The sequence below is a fragment of the Haliotis cracherodii genome, unplaced genomic scaffold (genome assembly GCF_022045235.1).
Source record: "Haliotis cracherodii isolate W230 unplaced genomic scaffold, xgHalCrac1.p SCAF_13, whole genome shotgun sequence".
In the NCBI taxonomy this organism is placed as follows: Eukaryota; Metazoa; Mollusca; class Gastropoda; order Lepetellida; family Haliotidae; genus Haliotis; species Haliotis cracherodii.
This window is the reverse complement of record NW_027266268.1, coordinates 23,432,755-23,454,198: the sequence shown is the minus strand read 5'-3', so window position 1 is coordinate 23,454,198 and position 21,444 is coordinate 23,432,755. Positions and strand designations below refer to the sequence as shown.

The 21,444-nt window shown below is 39.4% G+C and overlaps 1 protein-coding gene across 3 annotated transcripts in view; it reads left to right on the top strand.

The window, feature by feature from the left end:
* Window positions 1-21,444, top strand: part of LOC139459783 (rab GTPase-activating protein 1-like) — a 46,544-nt gene that overhangs the window by 311 nt on the left and 24,789 nt on the right. For 2 of the 3 annotated variants that reach the window (XR_011652701.1, XM_071241449.1), the window contains exons 2-7: window positions 12,645-13,036; window positions 13,914-14,118; window positions 16,023-16,043; window positions 19,485-19,668; window positions 20,291-20,550; window positions 21,000-21,066. Coding sequence is in view for 2 of the 3 variants with exons in the window: in XM_071241449.1 (XP_071097550.1) it covers window positions 12,688-13,036; window positions 13,914-14,118; window positions 16,023-16,043; window positions 19,485-19,668; window positions 20,291-20,550; window positions 21,000-21,066 (1,086 nt within the window). In the remaining variant the exon portion in view is untranslated. The remainder of the gene's footprint in view (window positions 1-12,644; window positions 13,037-13,913; window positions 14,119-16,022; window positions 16,044-19,484; window positions 19,669-20,290; window positions 20,551-20,999; window positions 21,067-21,444) is intronic. The other variant, XM_071241450.1, reaches the window with a different exon arrangement.

The window sequence follows — 21,444 nt, the reverse complement described above, 5'->3', positions numbered from 1 at the left end:
AAACATTTTGAGTAACATGTTGCATTTATCTGTAGCAATTCGTGTCATAATGTTTGTGCAGCATAAATAATTATTTGAAAATCCTCTCCGTGGGATGATGGTGATGAAATGATAACAATGAATGATAACGACAAAGATCTTAATCATTACGATTTTGGCAGGCTCCTGGCAACGTTGGCCGCACATGGTGATGATGATAATGAAAGCCGGTAAACATTATTTTGATGTATTTCAGGAAAAATAGTGGCCAAGCTGAAAATATCAGCTGATTAATGATGTAACATATATCATTTCACGCATGTATTGAGACTAGAAAGTGTGGGTGGGGATATATAGCAGACGATATATTACTGCTATATGCTTGAGGGCACTATTTGGAAGAAGACCAGTTCCTGTTGTTTTGACCAGAATAAGAAAAAGACCATATATAAAATTTTTTAATGTGGTGTATTTTAAGACATTTATAAGACATAAAAAAAAACATTGAGAAAATAGAATGGCAAGGATGGGAATGGTTAACATCAGAGTGAGCAGTGTTAGGGCAGCAGTATTAGAGACTAACATGATATTATAGTTTACACTCGGCATCCAGACATTTTTCTTGTACATAATGTGTTTCATAAAGACCTAACATGATGAGTCTGTTGACCAGGGAAATCAGACTAAAGTGTCCCAAAATTTACCTAGGTTGCTATGGCAAGAAACAATTATTATTGCAAAGCATAATTATTGCCAAAGAACGGATTGTTATTAAACAGTTTGGCGAAAACAGATCATCATGACCATTTCTGACAAACATGGACAAAGACAGGTCCAATAGCATGTTTGATGATAAGAAACAATAATAGGATTGTTTATAATTAAATTAATTATTTGATTCATAAACAGCCTTTTTTTATTATTTGATTTTGAAACTATTACAATGATTACAATGTAGCAACAGCATTTATAATTGGTAGGGTGAAATGATACAGCAAGGTCAAGATATGATATGTATCATGATTCATAGGTCACGATATGATATGTATCGCGATAGACCCGTGAAGATCCGGGGAGGAATAGGTCTTCAGTAACCCCATTAAATGGTGACTATGCCTGTCGCACGAGGCGACTAACAGGATCAGGTGGTCAGGCTTGCTGACTTTCGTAAAAGGCGACTAACGGGATCGGGTGGTCAGGCTCGCTGATTTGGTTGATGCATGTCATCGATCCCAATTGTGTGGATCGATGCTCATGATGTCAGTCACTAGATTGTCTGGTCCAGACTCAATTATTTACAGACTGCCGTCATATAGATGGAATATTGCTGAGTGCAGCCTTAAACAACAAACCAACCAACCAATTGCGTGGTTCGATGCTCATGATGTCAATCAATGGATTGTCTGGTCCAGACTCAATTATTTACAAACCGCCATCATATAGCTGGATTATTGCACGGCGTTAAACATCAAACAAACAGACAAAACGTATCGCGACACCCTTATTTATGTCAAGTCACAATGAAACTTCTTGACTAAATATTTCGAAGTAGGTTCAAAAGGAACACCTAGCGTTAGATACATGTTCGTCGTAGCTTCTTTCAGTAGTGAACTCAAAACATGTTTTGCAAAATTGGACTGAACGAAAACACTGGGGCCATTAAACAAGTAGTAAGTAATTTAGTTTTGCAAGTGTATGGTCTTGTATCGATACAGAAAACAAAATGTACCATAATGTCGCATGAATACTCCTGGGGCACCGGTGCACCAATGTATCGTTTCACCTCTAATAATTAGCATAATCAAGGTCATTTTGCTGATGTCATGTATATTTCAATGTTCATAGTTCATTGTACATTGTCGTTAGAATAGGTTAACAATAGTAATACAGAAACTGTCACTGCAATGGATGACTTCGTAGACATTATCATGATGATAGGTAAGTACATTCAGTGATGAGTCATTCCTAGTATATACTATAACACTTGTTGCCACGTCATGGAGATACATGTACTTGCCATACTTCAAGGCTTTCCACTGGGTTGCAGTGTTTTAAGCCTAATCGGTTTACCCAGAAAATGACCGTGGAAGCAGTATTGGATTAACCTGTATTCTAAGTGTAGGGTTACACCAGCCTGTTGTGACAGTGATTTATCTAGACCTGCTCAGAGATGGAATACTTGGCCTCAAGTCTGCAGCAATTGTTAGCCAAAATTCTGAAACTGAAATTAAAATTTTTGCACTTAATGTTGATCGAGTTGTCATGGTTATTAATAATGTTGTGGCTTTACAGAGGTGTAGGACAGTGAAGGGGGGGGGGGGGGGGAGAACTCCAGGATTATCTTGTCGTTCATGCCTTGCGGGTGGATAGTTTTGAGATCGAAGATCCATTTAGTTCAGTGGATCGGTGATTGGCCGTGCTCTGGTCTGACTCAGACTCTGTTTTCAGCTGGTAATGTAGGTCTCTAGTAGAGTGTCACACTGAATTGAAATGGTTAGCGAATGTTTTTTTTCTCCTACATATTGTTTCCCACATCTGGAGCAGTTTAGTAGTAAATAGATTATGTTTCTATTCTTGCAGTTAAAATGCATTTGGCATTTGTATTTTTTGCCTGTTGTGTGGCCGCTGAAGGTGTTAGCTGACTTGATATTCGTGCAGATCTTGTTTGTGACAGTTGTCAGCCAAGTTGGTAACAGTTCGACCACTGATTTGAGATTTGAGTGGTGGGTATGTGATTGCCGCTTTCATGAAGATATCTAGATCAGTCCGATGAGAGAGAGCCAGCTCGAAACGAGTCACTGATAACAGAGATTACTCTTGGGTTTAAGGGGGTGGTCGGGTAGCCTAGTGGTTAAAGCGTTCGCTCATCAGGCCGAAGACCTGTGTTCGATTCCCGACATGGGTACAATGTGTGAAGCCCATTTCTGGTGTCCCCCGTCGTGATATTGCTGGAATATTACTAAAAGCGGCCTAAAACCATACTCACTCACTCACTCTTGGGTTTTATACCCATACCTTATCTTTGCAGAGGCTTTAATTCACTAATAACAGGATTAACAAATAGGGAAGAGGCTTTAATCATGTTAATGCTAATTTTTATCATATTTATATCATTAAATTTGAACACCTCTGAATTTAAGAATATGGTAACTTTTAAAAAATCATATGTTTTGTTTGTTGTTTAACATCACACTCAGCATGCTCAGCAATATTCCAGCTATATGATGGTGGGTCGCTGAGGATGCTAAATGTATCATTAAACAACACAAAAACAGCCAGGTGATCACAGCTCATGAGGATCCAAACTTGTCAAAAGGTGGATGCTTATCATCTGATCGTGATTAAGACTCATACTACCTAATACACTTTGGTTTACCTTGGTTACCTGTGAAGCTGCTTACTACTTCATTTAAATATAGGGTATTTATAAACATGATAAAGAGGGCCTGTGAAGATCCAGGGTAGAATAGGTCTTCAGTAACCCATGCATGCTGTGAAAGCCGACTATGCTTGTTGTAAGAGGTGACTAACGGGAACGGGTGGTCAGGCTCGCCGACTTGTTTGATGCATGTCATTGATCCCAATTGCTTGGATCGGTGCTCATGTTGTCAATCACTGGATTGTCTGGTCCAGACTCGATTATTTACAGACCGCCGTCATTTAGCTGGAATATTGCTGAGTGCGGCGTTAAACAACAAACAAACAGAAGACCTACTGAGGCGATGGGGTAGCTTAGTGGCCCTACATTTTGTTTTAGCTTGGTTCCCGGATCCACAGACATTGACAAGAATGACAAGGTTGTTCAAATCGCCAGCAGCAAAGATTGCTTTGAAAATACAAATAAAACAAAGACATTTTTCCAAAGTTATATTGTCAGCATGGTGGGTGAGAGTCAAATATAAATGTTGGTGACTTGCTTGATTGCATGTTAACAATGTCAATCACTGGATTGTCTGGCCCAGACTTGATTATTTACAGACCACCCTGATATAGCTTGAATATTCTTGAGCGAGGTGTTAAACAACAAACAGAATAAGTCAATATCCCAAACTCTAATCTACTTCATTTTCTGTCAGCACACTGGACAGACTAATTGTTAATAACCATGACAACAGGATTATCAAATTAATAAATAATAGATATGGTGAATAGAGTGGGTCAGTCTTGTTCATCTTGTTGATATGTTTGTTTTATTATAACCGCCATAACATGCATAATCACACATGTCATCATTGATCATACTATAACCTAATTTGTTGTGGGTTTTGATTTTATTGGAATCACTTTTGACATTTCGGAATTGCTTGTGAGAAAGTTCAAATTGTTCTATTTGCAGTGTGACCATGATTGTGTATCTAAATGTCGGTAGGGGAGGAAGTCCTAGATGTTTGGAGGGTGTGTGGGAATATATACCGTAATACAGGAACACTGCATTAAGAATGGTGAGGGAACTCAGTTCACGAGTCTTTTCCCAGCTGTGGAGTTCAATGCTAAAGGGGACGTAAGTGTTGGCCCATTGTTCACATTGTTCCTGAGGACTTGGGACACTGTTCTTGAGTAACATAGGGGCATAGAATGTATGTATGTAGGTTTTACAACTGGAATGTCAACCTGATAATAGGAACAATTTGTATTTGAAATGTCAAATTTAAGACCTTACTTGTACATATTTCACGTGGATATGTGAGTGAGTGATTTTGGTTTTAGGCCGCTTTTAGCAATATTCCAGCAATATCACTTTGGGGGACACCAGAAATTGGTTTCACACATTGTACCCATGTCGGGATTCGAACCCGGGTCTTCGGCGTGAAGAGCGAACACTTTAACCACTAGGATATGTACTCGATGTACAAATGGTGAACAGGTGTATTTGTTCTGTGTATGTATTTTGATACTCTCTATATACATGATACAGTTATGGGGGCGGTAGGGTTGCCTAGTGGAAAAAGTGTTTGCTCGTCACACTGAAGGCCCGGATTCAAATTACCCACATGGGTACACACTATGTGAAGCCTGGTGTCCCCCTCGCTCGCTCGCTCACTCACTCACACACACACTCACTCATTGACTCACTCACTCACTCACTCACTCACTCACTGATTGGTCTGGTAATTTCTTTGTCAATGAATCTGTTGTCAAACGGTGGAAACCAATACAGTGAACAGGCAAAATACATTCTAGGCAACATTAAATATTTGCTGCACCACACATAACTGAAATCTGAATATTTGTTAGTTAATGCAACCTTGATGTGTGTAAGCATGCCACAGAACAATACAATGGCTCTGAAACCATATCACTATGAAATGTTAGCAACCTGCATTTAGCTTGAGATACATGCAAATGATGTACCACAGGTTAGGAAACTAAAGTCTGGGCTAGTGACAATGGTTTTTCACTAGTCTGAAGACACGGGGGAGAATAGGTCGTCAGCGACCAATGCTTGCCGTAAAAGGCGACTTTGCTTGTCATAAGAGGCGACTAACAGGATCGGGTGGTCGATCCTCATAATCATGATAAAGTCAATCACTGGATTGTCTGGTCCAGACTTGATTATTTACAGACCGCTGTCATAAGCTTGGAATATTGCTGAGTGAGGCGTCAAACAACAAGCAGCTGCACTACAAGCCTGAATATCTAGTTGGGTCAAACATATTTTACACAGTGTTTACAAGCATGTGCCGAGATCATTTACATTTTGTGTAACACATCAAAGACACTCTATATTCAATGGTATTCATGATATTCATGATGTGTGTCATGTTTTGTTTTTCATTTAAAAAAAAACAGGCCAGAAGACAATAAACAAGTTATCGTCACAATTTCAGTGTACAACCTTGAGACACTGTCACGAGTGTCACCGTAACTCTGGTTATTACGATGTTGTAATGATTATGCACATGGACAAACCTGATCTCTCCTGAACTGTGGAAGTGATCGAGGTAATGTTTACAGCCATGTTTCATATGAGTTGTTTTGTAATGGGATCCGTGTGTACGATGTAACGCGATCCCTGGTCCTGGATCTAATTTCCAGTCCAGACTGATGGTGGATACAACCCACAGCTGTCACGCACATACTGGCCTGGTTAATACCAGTGACATCCGATGTTATTATAGTACTGTTATACCAAAAAAAACTCTTGGGAACAATGAGTTCTACTAACATGATTGTGGAATATTTTCAAGGGTGTGGTTGTTGTTTTGTGGGCTTCAATTCACAGCTGTGACAAAGAGACATATGTTTGTGTATATTCTATGACTGGACAGTTACAGGAATATAAATGTTCTATGCCAAAATAGAAGATATCTGTGGATGAAGTTTGTTAAAATCAAAGGAGGGTATTTGGTGGCGATTTGTATATGGTTACTATAGTTACAGCGTGATGATGACTTCGGACATCTTGTCAGGTAGGATTGTGACACTTTGTTATGCATGTGTTAACATGGTTATTCAATACCAGGACATTATGTGTATTGTGTCAGTGGCAAGGCTTAAGCCATGAATTATTATGGCATGCTTGATATATATTTTGGTGACTCAGAACTACTGTTTTTGATGACATAGTAGGTATGATATATAGCCAGGGATAAATGTACATTTACACATGTAAACTTGACAAACTGAATACCCAGGGATTTACCCAAGATTCCAAACTGAGTGCCCGTGGAAAGCAATTGGGGAAAATACATCATTATTTTGTTAAAATTGGTGTGTGAAATAGAAGTCACTTCTATAAAGCCATAACCAATGATAACATTTGTTATTAATAAATAACATGAATTGGGAATTTGTAGTTCTAATTTGGGAATTTTTATTTACATTTGCTGCAGAATAAGGCCTCAGAGCAGGTCTGGATAAATTCCAGAGTACCTCTGATGGATCAATCAGAATGTAGGATTTAAGACATCATGGCCATGATGATTATGATGATAGTAGAATAAGATTATGACTTGTAGATATCAATGTGATTTAACATTGTTTACAATTAACCTGTTTAATATTCTTATGGCAAATCCATGTTCAGGGCCACCAGAATAAACATGGATTTGCCATGTTTATTCTGGTGGCCCTGAACATGACAGGACCCAGGTTTTAGAGGGATATTGGCAGCTGCCACTCATGTGGAGCTCACTGCTGATATATTAGTTCATAGATTTATGACAATGTATGAAGTAAATGATTTTTATCACATGATGAGGTGGTATGAGTTCCGGGTTCCAGAAGTATTTACTTCTTGTTATGTGAGAACTTGAGAACACTGATCAGGGGAGGTGTCAATGCTTTGTGACAACAATTTCAAACAGCCATATTAATATTTGTCGTGTGGGCGCCTGTCTTTAGTAGAGGTTATGGTGTGTGAAGCGTCAGTGATTGACCTGGGCCCACTTGCACAAAATGATCTTAGCGCTAAGACTATTGTAAGCCTATGTTAAAGTATGGGAGTTAAGATCATCTTAGCACTAAGATCGCTTTGTGCAAGTGGGCCCTGATTATGACACTTTATACTAGCGTATGGTAAGTGAGTGATAATAGTTTTATGCCTTTTTTTATATATCATAGTATTCCAGCAGAAGGGTTAGAACTTAACACTAGCCAACTAGTCCGAGGCTAATACAAATTCCTCCAGGCTAGTACTTTTCCAATGTCCCCATTGTCTTAACATTACAAGAGCATTTTATCTTTACCCAGAGTAGTAAGGCGTTTGAGTGTTTTTCTAACCCTGAGCAGTATCACTTGATGTACTCATGTGTTGAATCAAACCTCGGCTTTTGAGTGAACACTATTACCATGTTAACCACAAGGCTACCCTACCTTCTGTGTAGCCAGGTAGTTGAACCTATACTACAGAGTCAAGATGTCCAACACTGCCTAATCCATAAACAATGATAAATAAATGTTTGTTTGTTTGTTGTTTAACACCGCACTCAGCAATATTCCAGCTATATGACGGCGGTCTGGACCAGACAATCCTGTGATTGACATCATAATCATCGATCCACGCAATTCTTGAATTGGGATCCATGACATGCATCAACCAAGTCAGCGAGCCTGACCACCCGATCCCGTTAGTCACCTCTTATGACAAGCTTACATAAATAAATGAATTAAAATAACATGACAATGATAATACTTAGTTTATTTGTCTTACCACACTATCTTTGCATATGAGAAATATGATGATGCAACTATGAAAGTAAGTGATTTGTTAAAAAAATAGGTAAACATTACATTTTTTTTCACTAACCAACTCATAAGAACTAACATTTGATAAAGAGCATGCCAGTTTTTTCAGATCTACCCAACATGCCTATGCTCATAATGCTTATCATGTTAGTAAACAATCAGAAAACCATAACGTGTCCTAAACATGCCAAAGGCCAATCATGCTAATGTTATATCATTGTAAGACATGTTGATGCTACACAATGTATACTGTATATGGTATATGCTGTGTATCACGCTATGACCAGAGATGCCATACATCCACAAGTATCACATGATACGGTGACATGGAGGAAGGAGCATGCAGAGTTATGGGCTTGTAAAGGATGTTATATGCAGATTTTGTGTCAGCAAATCCCATTGGTTTGTCAACCCTAGTAAGCTCAGACTCGATTTTTTACGCTTCAACATTGAGAATGGATGTGATAAAAACATTGAAAATGGATGTGATAATATGCACCGTATGTCCCATGTGATGCAAAAATGTATGGCTCCATGAATTATTAAAATCAATTCATTTGCAGCATCCATGTTGAATATGTTGGCGGTGTCTGGAATTTCTATTCTGAATCTGATTCAAGTTCAGACTATGTTCTGTCAACTTGGGGGGCGGTCGGGTAGCCTAGTGGTTAAAGCCTTCACTTGTCACGCCGAAGACAACGGGTTCGATTCCCGACATGGGTACAATGTGTGAAGCCCATTTCTGGTGTCCCCTGCCGTAATATTGCTGCGATATTGCTAAAAGCGGCGTGAAACCATACTCACTCACTCACTCACTCTGTCAACTTCCATACTTGATATATGTCCAATTTCTTCACTCAATCACTAAGTTTCACTTCACACATATTTGCATGTATAATTACCAAAGATCAGATCAAGGATTGGGCAGGAGTATGACCAGTGATGACGTCATGATGCCAGAGAGGGAGGGATTCCAAATTAAGCGGATCCTTCAGCATGTTCTCCTATGGTATTTGAATCTAACATATGCATATAATCTTTAAGCTTAACATGCTTAAGAAGTACAGTTATGACAAGGACCCTGTGACTTCCAGACCCGTGAAGAATAAGGTAGAATAGGTCTTCAGCAACCCATGCTTGCTGTAAATGGCAACTATGGTTGTCGTAAGAGGCAGCAAACGGGATTGGGCTCGCTGACTTGGTTGATGCATGTCATCGTATCCTAATTCCGTGGATCGATGCTCATGATGTCAATCACTGGATTGTCTGGTCCAGACTCGATTATTTACAGACTGCTGTTATATAGCTAGAATATTGCTGAGTGCGGCATTAAACAACAAACCAACCAACCAACATCATGATGTCAGAGAGGGAGGGATTCCAAATGTTTGAAAATTAAGCAGGTCCTTTAGCATCTTCTATGGTATTTGAATCTAACATGGGCCTAATAGTCTAATTATGCTTAATCTTTAAGGGCGGTCGGGTAGCCTAGTGGTTAAAGCGTTCGCTCGTTACGCCGAAGACCCAGGTTCGATTCCCGACATGGGTACAATGTGTGAAGCCCATTTCTGGTGTCCCCCCGCCGTGATATTGCTGGAATATTGCTAAAAGCAGCGTAAAATCAAACTCACTCACTCACTTAATTTTTAACTTGTAGAAGTATGGTTATGACAAGGACCCTGTGACTTTCATGCTCAGTTTTGATACCTGTGAAGATCATGGTTAGAATTAGTCTTCAGCAACTCATGCTTATCTTAAGAGGCGACTTATGGGATCAAGTGGTCAGCCTCACTGACTTGGTTGATGCATGTCATCTTATCCCAATTGCGTGGATCGATGCTCAAGCTGTCAATCACTGGATTGTCTTGTGCAGAGTTGTTTACTTACAGACCGCCGTCATATGGCTGGAATATTGCTGAGTGTGATATTAAACAACAATCAGTTAATGCTCAGTTACATGAACTCAACTTGCTGAATTTTCATGTAAGTTTTGAGATGTCCCCTCAACCAGGAAATGGGATGATAAGCAGCTTGCACACTACAACAGCTGCTCTGTAAACAATGGTGGTGGAAGTGTCTTACATCAAGGAAAATAACGTGTGTCACAACCATTGCTGTGGCTATTGTTAACGCAGGGTGTTTGGAAAGTTCTTGTTGGTGTGGAATGAGGAAACTCAGGTGTGTTCAAGGCTCTCAGTACAGACATGAGACAATAGGATATACAGTTTACAGTGGAGACAACAAGTGCTTGCCACCCAATACTTGTCAGGGTTTACCTTGACATACAAACAGAGGTCCAGGGGACCCCTAATTACTAATTTCAAGGGTCCTTACACAAATTATGAGGGTCCTGTAAAGTAATGAAATAGTGTAGAGTACTGTACTGTAAGATTTGATAATTACTTCAATTATATTTCTTGTCAAGAATTTATTACAATGAATATTATTGTGCATTCCTTGGGATGCAGTATATATCTTTATCTGCGTCCATTCTATACATTTCTGCATACTGGACACACATTTCTGTGTTGGTTGGTTGTTTTTTGTTTAACGCTGCACTCAGCAATATTCCAGCTAAATGACAGCGGTCTGTAAATTATCGAGTCTGGGCCAGACAATTAAGTGATTGACATGAACATCAATCCACGCAATTGGGATCGATGACATGCAACAACCAAGTCAGTGAGCCTGACCACCCAATCCTTTTACGACAAGCATAGTCACCTTTTACGGCAAGCATGGGTTGCTGATGACCTATTCTACCCCGGATCTTCACAGGTCTATTTCTGCATGGATTCTGGCCATTGTTGATCATGTAGAAGGCACTACCAATAGTACTAGTCCTGAGATGGTACACTTTGTTGTGATACTAAACCTTGAGGACTAGGTCTCAATGTCATATGGTCACTGATAATGATGATGATATGCGAGGACTTGGCCATGTTGGCACTTACGACTATTAATTAGCTTTAGTCTGTTAATTGGATTGATTAGACTTAGTACATCAAGTACATTAAGTTCTATTATTAAACATGTTAAAATGTGTGTTCTGATGATTTGGGATTGATGTTATTTGTGATTCATCGTGTTCATGTTGATCTGCAGTCCCATTGTTGAAGTGTCTGATCTTTTATGCAGTGTGTGAGATCAAATATTTTGTCAGGCTGCCATCCATCTTCCAGAGGCAAGGGAGGTTACTGACTATAAAAGCCCAGTTTCCACCCTTGCCGAACTAGGCTGGAATTATATTATATTATGATTATGGAATTAGATTTTGGCTGGACTAACGAGTCTATGCATAGCTGAACGAAATCGACATTTGGTTCATAATAATATAACATTGCGACTGCCGTGTCGACTGCAGGATTTGCAGAGTATGTGTACAGTCAGATGGACGTCGACAGATGGTTTACAAATCTGTTCATGTTTTTAATAAAGATTCCCAAGTGATTTGATGCACTTCGTGAGATAAGACCCATTTTATTAGAAAAAAAGATCTTGATTATTAAGCAGATTGTCTTGACTGGGTGCTATGATAAAAAGAGGTTGAATCTGATTGGTCAATAGGAGGAATATAGAAGGGACATAATCTGTAATCACCATTGGTGGCACTTCGATCGAACCATGAAATTTTAGTCAGTTAACATCCTTGCCTCGGGAAGATGGCTGCCATCAGGACCCACAGACTTTAGAAAGTTTAGAAGCTTCAGGTCCCAACTGAACACTTCAGGCCCTCATTTAAAAAGAAAGCATTTTGTGACAAAGAAATTTACTGCAGGCTATGAGGACCAATACAAATATGAAACTATGGCCCCAACGAAATCTACGTGCCACGAGCCTGTGCTTATTTCGAACACTGCTTTTATGTGAAAGTCTATAGTTGATATCCCCAATATATTTCCATGGTTTTAGCTCCCCTACAACTGTGATCTTGACTCTACTATGCTTCCATCATGTTCATGATTTCAACTTCCGACTATGATCACGATGCTACTGTTTCCATGGTTACAGCTCCCTGCCCCGACTATGAGTGAGTGAGTGAGTTGGGTTTAACGCCGCTTTTAACAGTATTCCAGTTATATCGCGGCGTGTCAGCTTAATGTGGGAGGAAAGCCCAAAGTGATGCAGGTCTCAGACGTTTACCCCCGCCCCGACTATGATCACAACTCATTGTTTCTATGGTTTCAGCTCCTTCTGCTGACTATGATCACAACTCTACTATATTTCCATAGTTACAGCTCCCTGCCCCAACTATGATCCCGACTCTACTGTTTCCATGGTTTCAGCTCCCTGCACTGACTATGATCACAACTCTTATGTTTCCATGGTTATAGCTCCCTGCCCCAACTATGATCCCGACTCTACTGTTTCCATGGTTTCAGCTCCCTGCACTGACTATGATCACAACTCTTATGTTTCCATGGTTATAGCTCCCTGCCCCAACTATGATCACGACTCTACTGTTTCCATGGTTTCAGCTCCCTGCCCCGACTATGATCACGACTCTACTGCACTGCTGATATGGAGGATGCCGTGAGCCGAGAGTCTGTGGATTCCTCCTCAACAGGTGATGACTTTGTGGTTGTCAACGCTGACCCAAAGTTCAAGTTGACTGGTGATATTAACGACCTAGACGAAGAGGTTGGTGCCGGCAAGTTCCTATCCCCCAAGATGGCTGCGTCTGCCGCAACCACTCCCGAACAAAATGGCATGGAATTGGAGAAGGTTGAGCATGCGATCCGTGGCAGCCAGTCGGCTGATGTCCTCATCCCTGATGCGTCCAACATCACAGGGCCCATCAGTCACTCGGAGAACATGTCTGTGATGGGCCTGGGGTCTGCAGACGCTGGTCTCAATCAGATTACTGCAAGTGAGTACTAGTATATGTGCCTGTATGTCCAACCTGCCCATAAAGATCTGGATTAGAACTGGTCTTCTGCAACCCATACATGTAAGAGTCAACTGACCAATTGCGTAGATCGATGCTCATGGTGTCAATCACTGGATTGGATTGTCTTGTCCAGACTCAATTATTTACAGACCACCATCATTTAGCTTGAGAATTGCTGAGTGTGGCAACAACCAACAAACAAACAAAAATTGTCCAACCCGTGTTTGCCACTGTTGTGAGAGATCTTTTGAAACATTTCTTGTTTCCTGGATGAGTAAACACTTGTTTTACCGTCAGGAATTTTGTTGTTGTTGATGATTTGTGTATCATATGTTTACCATATTTACTCAGTATTCTTGTGTATGATATCTGTATTCTACTATGATAAAGGGGGTGTTGGGTAGCCTAGTGGTTGAAGCAATTGCTCATCACGCCAAAGACCCAGGTTCGATTTCCCACATGGGTACTATGTGTGAAGCCCATTTCTGGTGTTACCCGCTGTGATATTGCTAAAAGCGGCGTAGCCACACACTCACTCACTCAGGAGCTCACTCAGGAGCTCACTCAGGAGCACTCATCTATCATAGCTTCATTTGCGCCGTGAAATTGCTAAAGCGGCATACTCACTCACTCGCCCAGACACATTAAACTGACTCTGAGCCGACCAGTCCTCGTTTCATCCCCTTGATGCCGAGTGCCAGGCAGGGTAACAACAAGCACCACCTTGTAACATCTATGACTATGATGTCCCTTACCTGTGAGATGGCCTGCAATGTGACTAATTGTTATTTAAGTGTTCTCACTCGAAATTAGTCAAATACAATATTCTATGCTGATGATAAATATTTCTCTTCAGATCGTGGCCGATCGACCTCGCTTCCCACAATTCCCGGCACGGACTGTACAGTCTTCGATGGAGTCACCTACCTCGGCTGTGCTACAGTCAATGCGCCGCGCAGCGAGGTGGAGATCTACCGCAACATGGCAGTACTCAACGACCAATCACAGATGGCGATCCATGTCACCCTCACCGTGCCCAGTACATCTGAGGGATTTGTAGGGTAAGCCAGTTATCCCCCTTAGATCAAGGTTACAGTAAATACGACATGGAAGTTGACTAAAACAGTTGATACGCTATGATCTACAGAATGGCATCCTACTCTTTAACATTGTTTGGTAATTCATATGTTTTGAAGCTACATGACAGTAAAAAGATTCACATAATTATTGAGTTGAATACATTTTTCTTGAGCATAATAATAATAAACCAAAGCTATGAAATTTAACTAAAATTTTGTCTGTTGGAATAAAACAAATCAACTGTCAACTTCCATTCCTTATATGCTGTTGCCATGGTGACATGATGTGTTTGATACGGTAGCTGTATGCCAGGTAGATCTGAGAGGGTATACGTAGATTAAGTACACGCTGGAGAGATTTTACCCAGTATGAGATGTTAGATGGTTTGGTTGTTGTGCTAGCATCAGTTATGTTTTCGTGTTATGGCCCTAAGAGTGATATGTGATTACATGTGTAGGAAGTAATACAGTGTAGGAAGGAAAAGACTTTTGTTATTTTGGTTAGGATTGCGACACAATGAATTATTCTACATCTAAACGCAGGAAAATACGTTGGAACAAAACTGCCATATTGATTCAGTCTGTGCCCAAATTTTTCACGTCATGCTTGGCTGTTCGTATCATTTCAAATTTTAGTCTTTGGAGTTATTTGGATTATTATTTGCTGAATTTACAAGACAGAACGAAGCCCATTTATTGTGTCCCGCACTGCGATATTGCTGAAATATTGCTAAAAGCAGTGTAAAGTCATACTCACTCTAGACCGAACAGAATTTTACTGGACTTGTTAATCAGACTGGTGCAAAAGTTGCAGACTGCTGTTTTGAGTTGCCAATTTCCAACAATTCCAATTTTCATTCTTCTCCACCATGGGGACACCAGTTTGACAAGTAAATATTAAGTCGTATGACCGAGATTAGTGTACCGTGTCCAAGAATTAGCTCCTTAATTATCAGTGATTATGGTGTCAATGTTTTGTGCAAACATTTTTGCATGCAAGATTATTTTTTAGTATCTGTTTTTTGGTGGTGTTCTTGAGTTGTATTAATTTCCGTAAGTACTAAATTTGTTTGATAGTCTCTTGTACCGCTGTCTCTGTAGTATGTATGATGTATACTCAGTTATATCGATAAGACTAAGAATTCTGCTACAAGGAGATCAGATAAAATTGTTAGTATGAAAGTGATGCACACAGTAAACATGGCTGAAATTGGATCTTACCGAACAGGAATTATCTGCTTTCAAATCTAAAAAAAATACATCGGTTGAATCATGTTAATGATCAGAATATAGTTTCATTGTAATTGTAGCCATTTTGATTCCAGAAGATTCTCAGTGATTTCTTTTAGTCTACTGAGTAAGCTTAGATTTATCATTTAAACATGGCTGTTGTTTGAAACTAGACAAATCTTGAAATGGTGTTGAAAGACATTCCTGAATTTGAAATGACACAACCTGTTAGTTGTTACCATAGTAACATGCTCTGCTAGACAATATAAGAGGTTTAGACAAATTTTCAACATTATGAGAATTGTATGAACAATAAAGACAATGATTGCGTCACGTAAATGATTATGTAGTGGCTCTGATAGTTAATTAAGAGAAGGAACTTGAATTGTGTACAGAATTATAAATCTGATACATAAATCGTTAATGCATACAAAATTTAACATGTTAACATGACGTATGTAGATATAAAGATAACATACACTATATTTCTAATAGTTTGTTCTGTTTCCATGTTTCTATACATAAACCGTTAATACATACCAAATTTAACATGTTAACATAACGTATGTAGATATAAAGATAACATACACTATATTTCTAATAGTTTGTTCTGTTTCCATGGTAACTACGTTTGATGGCTTTCTACTTTGTTGCAGCCCTGCCGATGGAATGGTTCGGTATGCCCCTATGCTTGGTTCCACTGTCTCAGTGACTCTCATGCTTGCTACTTTGAGTTTGCTTCATGCTCTAGTCAGCTGACCAAGACAAAGCTAGGGACGTTCTCCACACAGATATTAAATTGGGGAATTGCCTTTTTTGGCACCTTTCAAAACCAAGTCCAAAACACAACCCTTGTAATACTTTATTGACTAGTACTTTTAGACTTGGCTAGGGACTTTCTCCACACAGATATCAAATTGGGGAATTTGCTTTTTTGCGCCTTTCAAAACCAAGTCCAAAAGGCAACCTTTGTAATGCTATTGAGTATTCAGACTTGTACTGTTAGACCTACCTAGGGGTGATCTCTATATGAACAGATATGAAATTGGCAGCTTTGCTTTTTTGCGCCTTCAAACCAAGTCCAAAACACAATCCTTGTCATACTTTTCAGAGTAGTACTGTCAAATTTTGCATTTTTTTGCTCACACAAAGTCAGCCATGTGTAAGATCAACATTTTCATAGTAGATAATATTATTGTAAAATCGAAGGTATAGCTGGTTAGCTTTTAATTTATACAAACTATATGTTACATTGATTTTTCAAGTAATTTACACAGTTTGTGGGAAAATATTAAGAACGATTCTTTGGATGTGCATTCAAATTATGATGAAAAGTTTCACACACTTCTGTGGGAAAGCATAAAGAACTATTTCTGAGGATAAAGTGCAGCGTGATGTAGAGGAAATAGGTTCTCTCCACGAGGCCATATGATGCCTTTGTCTAATACTGGCGTCTACATTTCACCATTGTGTGTTGTCAAGTTGTGCTGTTGTGCTGTTGTTATGTGTTGTCATTAAGTCAGTATTTTGGATTTTGTTTTACGCTTTCCTTCTGATTTTTTTGCACATCTGTTTTCATTTTATATTCATTTGCATGCCTGCCTAATCTTTTCACCACGACCACTTTTGACACCTATTATTGTTGATGTTACCATGGTAACAAAGGGTAATCTTTCACAGTAACCAATATTTCACTGGCTGCTATTGATACCAAATTTTGCAGTCACCATGGTAACATGGTATAATCTTTGTAGATGTAGAAAGCACATTTACAAAATCTGGGGAAAGTGCATTGGATGTGTTTACTATGTTTATATGAAGTAACCATGGTAACAGGTGAAAATATGTATGCGGAAACTATTACCTATGTTACCAGGAATGTTTCTACTGGGTCCTAATAACCATGGTAACAGGGAATCTTTATATGTAGATTAGAACATGGATGCATTAATTGTATATTGCTAACGGGGATATAGGGTTTCACCTAACCAATGAAAGTATGGAATAGTTTTTTGAGAGTCATGACTGAATTTGATTTTAAGTCCACATGATATTGAAAACAGGAAATTACTTAGACATGACAGACATTCTGTTGATTAAATAATTGTAATAATGAAAAATAAACAATTTTGTTCATGCTCTCTCACTACCTTCCTCAGCAACCTTCCTCACATCATCAATTTATTGTCCCTGCAGATAAAGAAAGTTTCACATGTGTTTCTCTTCTTTTGATGCTTGATGAAATACTACGTATACAGACCACCTACCTGGGCTAGTGGTAGAGCATCTGTCCAGAGAGTGGAGTGAGTTCGGTTTAATGCCCACGAGCATGGGTATGGTGCTGACAAACCTAGAAACATAACCCAGGAATCAAACCCTTAATCATTGGTTTCTGGCGTGTCCAAGAGATGCAACTCTGCACAGCAAATCCAGAGAGTGGAAGGTCAGGGGTTTCGACCCCTGGCTGCGTCATAGGAGAAGACATTAAAAGATCTATATAAGTGCAATAATCATGAACGTGATGTTAAATCCCATTTCACCTCACCTCACCTCACTATGTATACAAAGTCCTATCAAACATTTATTGACTGTACATTTACAGATGCCTTTAACAGTTTGTTCATTAGAAGAAAATAAAAAAAACTAAAAAAAAACACATCACACTATGTGTCTTCCATTCCCTCGTACTCGTAGTCCGACCAAATCTTCCTGCTTAATGCAAATCACATCCATTGACATTCAACTTACACAGATGCCTTGAACAGGTTCTTTCAAAATATTTTCCACATATATTTGTTACATATACATATAAAACATGATAAAATGTTTGATGAAATTCTATTAATTAATTTATTGTGTGGGGGTAACTGGTAACATTCCCTTGGATGTTTATGCAGGAACTGGTCACACTATTGTCCTGCACCATGACTGGAATATATTTATATTATAAATGGTATGGCATACAAAAGCAAGTCTAGCCAGCTCTAATCAGCATAGGAAAATTATTTTTTTTAATTTTTAGGGTCAAGAAGGGTATTGTTTAATATAAGATTTCATAGACTAAATGTTAGTCGAGTCATGCTGGTACTGAGTGGTAAAAATAGGTTGAGTCAAATATTGTGAAAATGTATTTAGGAGTATTTAGCATGAAAATTGCATCGGTAATGCAGGACGCCTGCTTCATGAGAAACCCTGGGGATAACACATGGAATGTACTAACATCATTGGTGTCCATTGTTTACAGGGCGGAAGTGATCCAGAAATGCAATGATGCCAAGTCGTGATATTTTGCATGATATGTCAGTGACACATATTACACATGACTGATTATTCATTGTAAATTTTATGATATATGATGTTACCACGAGTCAAAGAAAACCAAGAATGTTTTTTTTTCGAGTCCAGAAATTCTTGTCGTATTTATTTTAAGACATTGAATAAATGCAGTACATATACTCAACCACAAAAGAAATGCAAGTTGCACATAAAATGCGGCCTCCGTTAGCTGTGATACTGGTCGCACATCGTCATCTCATTGAGTCCACAAGTCTTCAGAAGAAGGCTCCATTCCTGTACACAACAGCAGTTAGACGCTGACGGAACACACGTAGGGGGGCCCTATGATGACTGAAGCCTCCCCACACAATGATGCCTCCCCACTGGTCGGCCTGTAAAACACAGCAGTTCACGTAACGCTCATTACATCGTCGTCATGTGGACAAACATCATGAAAACAATTTGTGGACTACGAGATCAAGAAAACAATTTGTAGACTCTCTGATCATGAATTTAACTTGTGGACTTATCAGATCATGAGAACAGATTGGCGAATCATATCCGATTATTATTTTGGTATCAGTAGTCATCATAATCATGTTGATGTTACCTTAGTTTACAAAACACACTATCAAGAAAAGACTTTCAAATATTATTGAATATGCTAATCAAAACTGACCGATGTATGTAATGTTTATTTTGTGATATTATTTGATTCATATATAATGTCATTGCGTTAGTGATATGTGTATTAGATTTTGAAATGCAATGAACCTAAAGTGAACTCAGTAGGGAAGCCTGACCCAAGGATGGCTGTAACCTGACCTTGACCTTTGTTTCAGATTGATCGATCCAGCAAGCAACACGGAGATTGCCAGTTACCGTATTCACCGCATTCTGTTCTGTGCACGAGGGCCCACTGACAGTAGCGAAAAGAAGTGCTTTGCATTCACGTGTAGCCATGGCGATACAGCCGAAACCGCCATTTTCCAGTGTCATGTGTTTCGATGCGACCTCCCAGAAGCAGTAAGTTGTTGAAAATATTTAGATCTGGGTTAGGATTGGTCTTCAGCAACCCATGCTTGTCGTAAGAGGCAGCTATGCTTGTCGTAAGAGGCAACTAATGGGTTTGGGTGGGCAGACTCGGTGACTTGGTTGATGCATGTCATCGTATCCCAGTTGCAAAGATTGATGCTCATAATATCAATCACTGCTATCTGCAATTCAAACAAAATTCACTCTTGCAGACATTGTTAATCACCATTGCATATATGTATTTTATTTTGGGCTTTTCTCATACTGAAGGTCAATCTGACTAGTATCAGCTCACTGCTGTTAAAGGCTCAATCTACCCATGAAGTTTCGGGTTGGAATAGGTCTTCAGCAACCCATGCTTGCTGTAAAAGGCAACTATGCTTGTCGTAAGAGGCAACTAACCGGATCCAGTGGTCAGACTCGTTGACTTGGTTGAGGCATGTCATCGTATCCCAATTGTGTAGATCGATGCATATGATGTCGATCACTGGATTGTCTGGTCCAAACTTGATTATTTACAGACCACAGTCATATAGCTGAAATATCGCTGAGTGCAGCGGTAGACAGTCAAACAAACTAAAGGCTCACTCATGTACTGACTCACTCACTGTAGGTGGCCAAGATCCTGTACAGCTTCGCGACAACATTCCGGCGAGTTCCTCGGAGTACACGGACAACAGCTGTAGCAGTATTGCCGGAGGCTGATCAGAACTATGTGTTCACTGTGGGCATCGAGTTCAAGGAAGATGATGGCAAGGGGAACTACTCTGCTGTTCCCAAGGATAAGTCAGTGTTCAAGTTCCGCTCTAATGTGGAAAAGAGGATCAGCATCTGTGTGACTCACACTGGTCCAATCGAGCTCAAGATTGAACGGTGAGATTGGAATGAGACAACATAGGTCCGCATGTTTACCGACTTCATAATTGCAAATTTAAGCAAGAACGATTTATGTCCAACTTTACATACAAGTCTCACCAAAATTTTACGTAAGTAAAAATATAATTTCTGAGGGTAAAGGCTATTTTTGAACATTTTTGTTTAGAAAATCCCTGTGAGCATTCTGGGAAAGAATAGGTCTCCAGCGACCAATGATTCTAAGAGGCGATTTGTTGGATTGGCTGGTCTTCAGTAGCCCTGATGGCAGGGATTGTTGCTCATAATATCAATCATTGGTTTGTCTGGATCAGATCTGATTGTTTACAGTCTGCCATCATTTAAGATGGAATATTGCATTATTCAACAAAAAAAACCAAACCATTTAAACATATTTTGAAAAACGCTCCTTAAAATGATTGAAATTAACATATATTATTTGTTTTCAGATGTTTTGGGCTTTTGATCTCCCCGGGGAGGAATGTTAAACATAGTGATATGCAGCTTATTGAGTTGGTAAGTAACCTTGGTAACCATCAACAAAACTTGAGACATGGCTCTACGCCGTGATATGACTGGAATACTGTTAAAAGCGGCGTTAAACCAGACCCACTCACTGAGACATGGCTCTTAACCTATCCTTGTCATAGTAGTCATCTATATCCAGGTCAGATATTGACATCGCTGATAATGTGCTATACCAAGCACATACCAAGACAACATAAATTTTCATGAATCTGCAGTGTTAATTGTTTGGGATAAAAGACCTATTCTGACTGCAGCATTAAGCTATCATAGGCGTTCATTTAGTATGCCCGACCTACCTGACCAATGAAAATAAAGTGTGGGAAAATATGATTTAGTTGCCCTTGGGCAAGCATGAAGGTCAGTAGT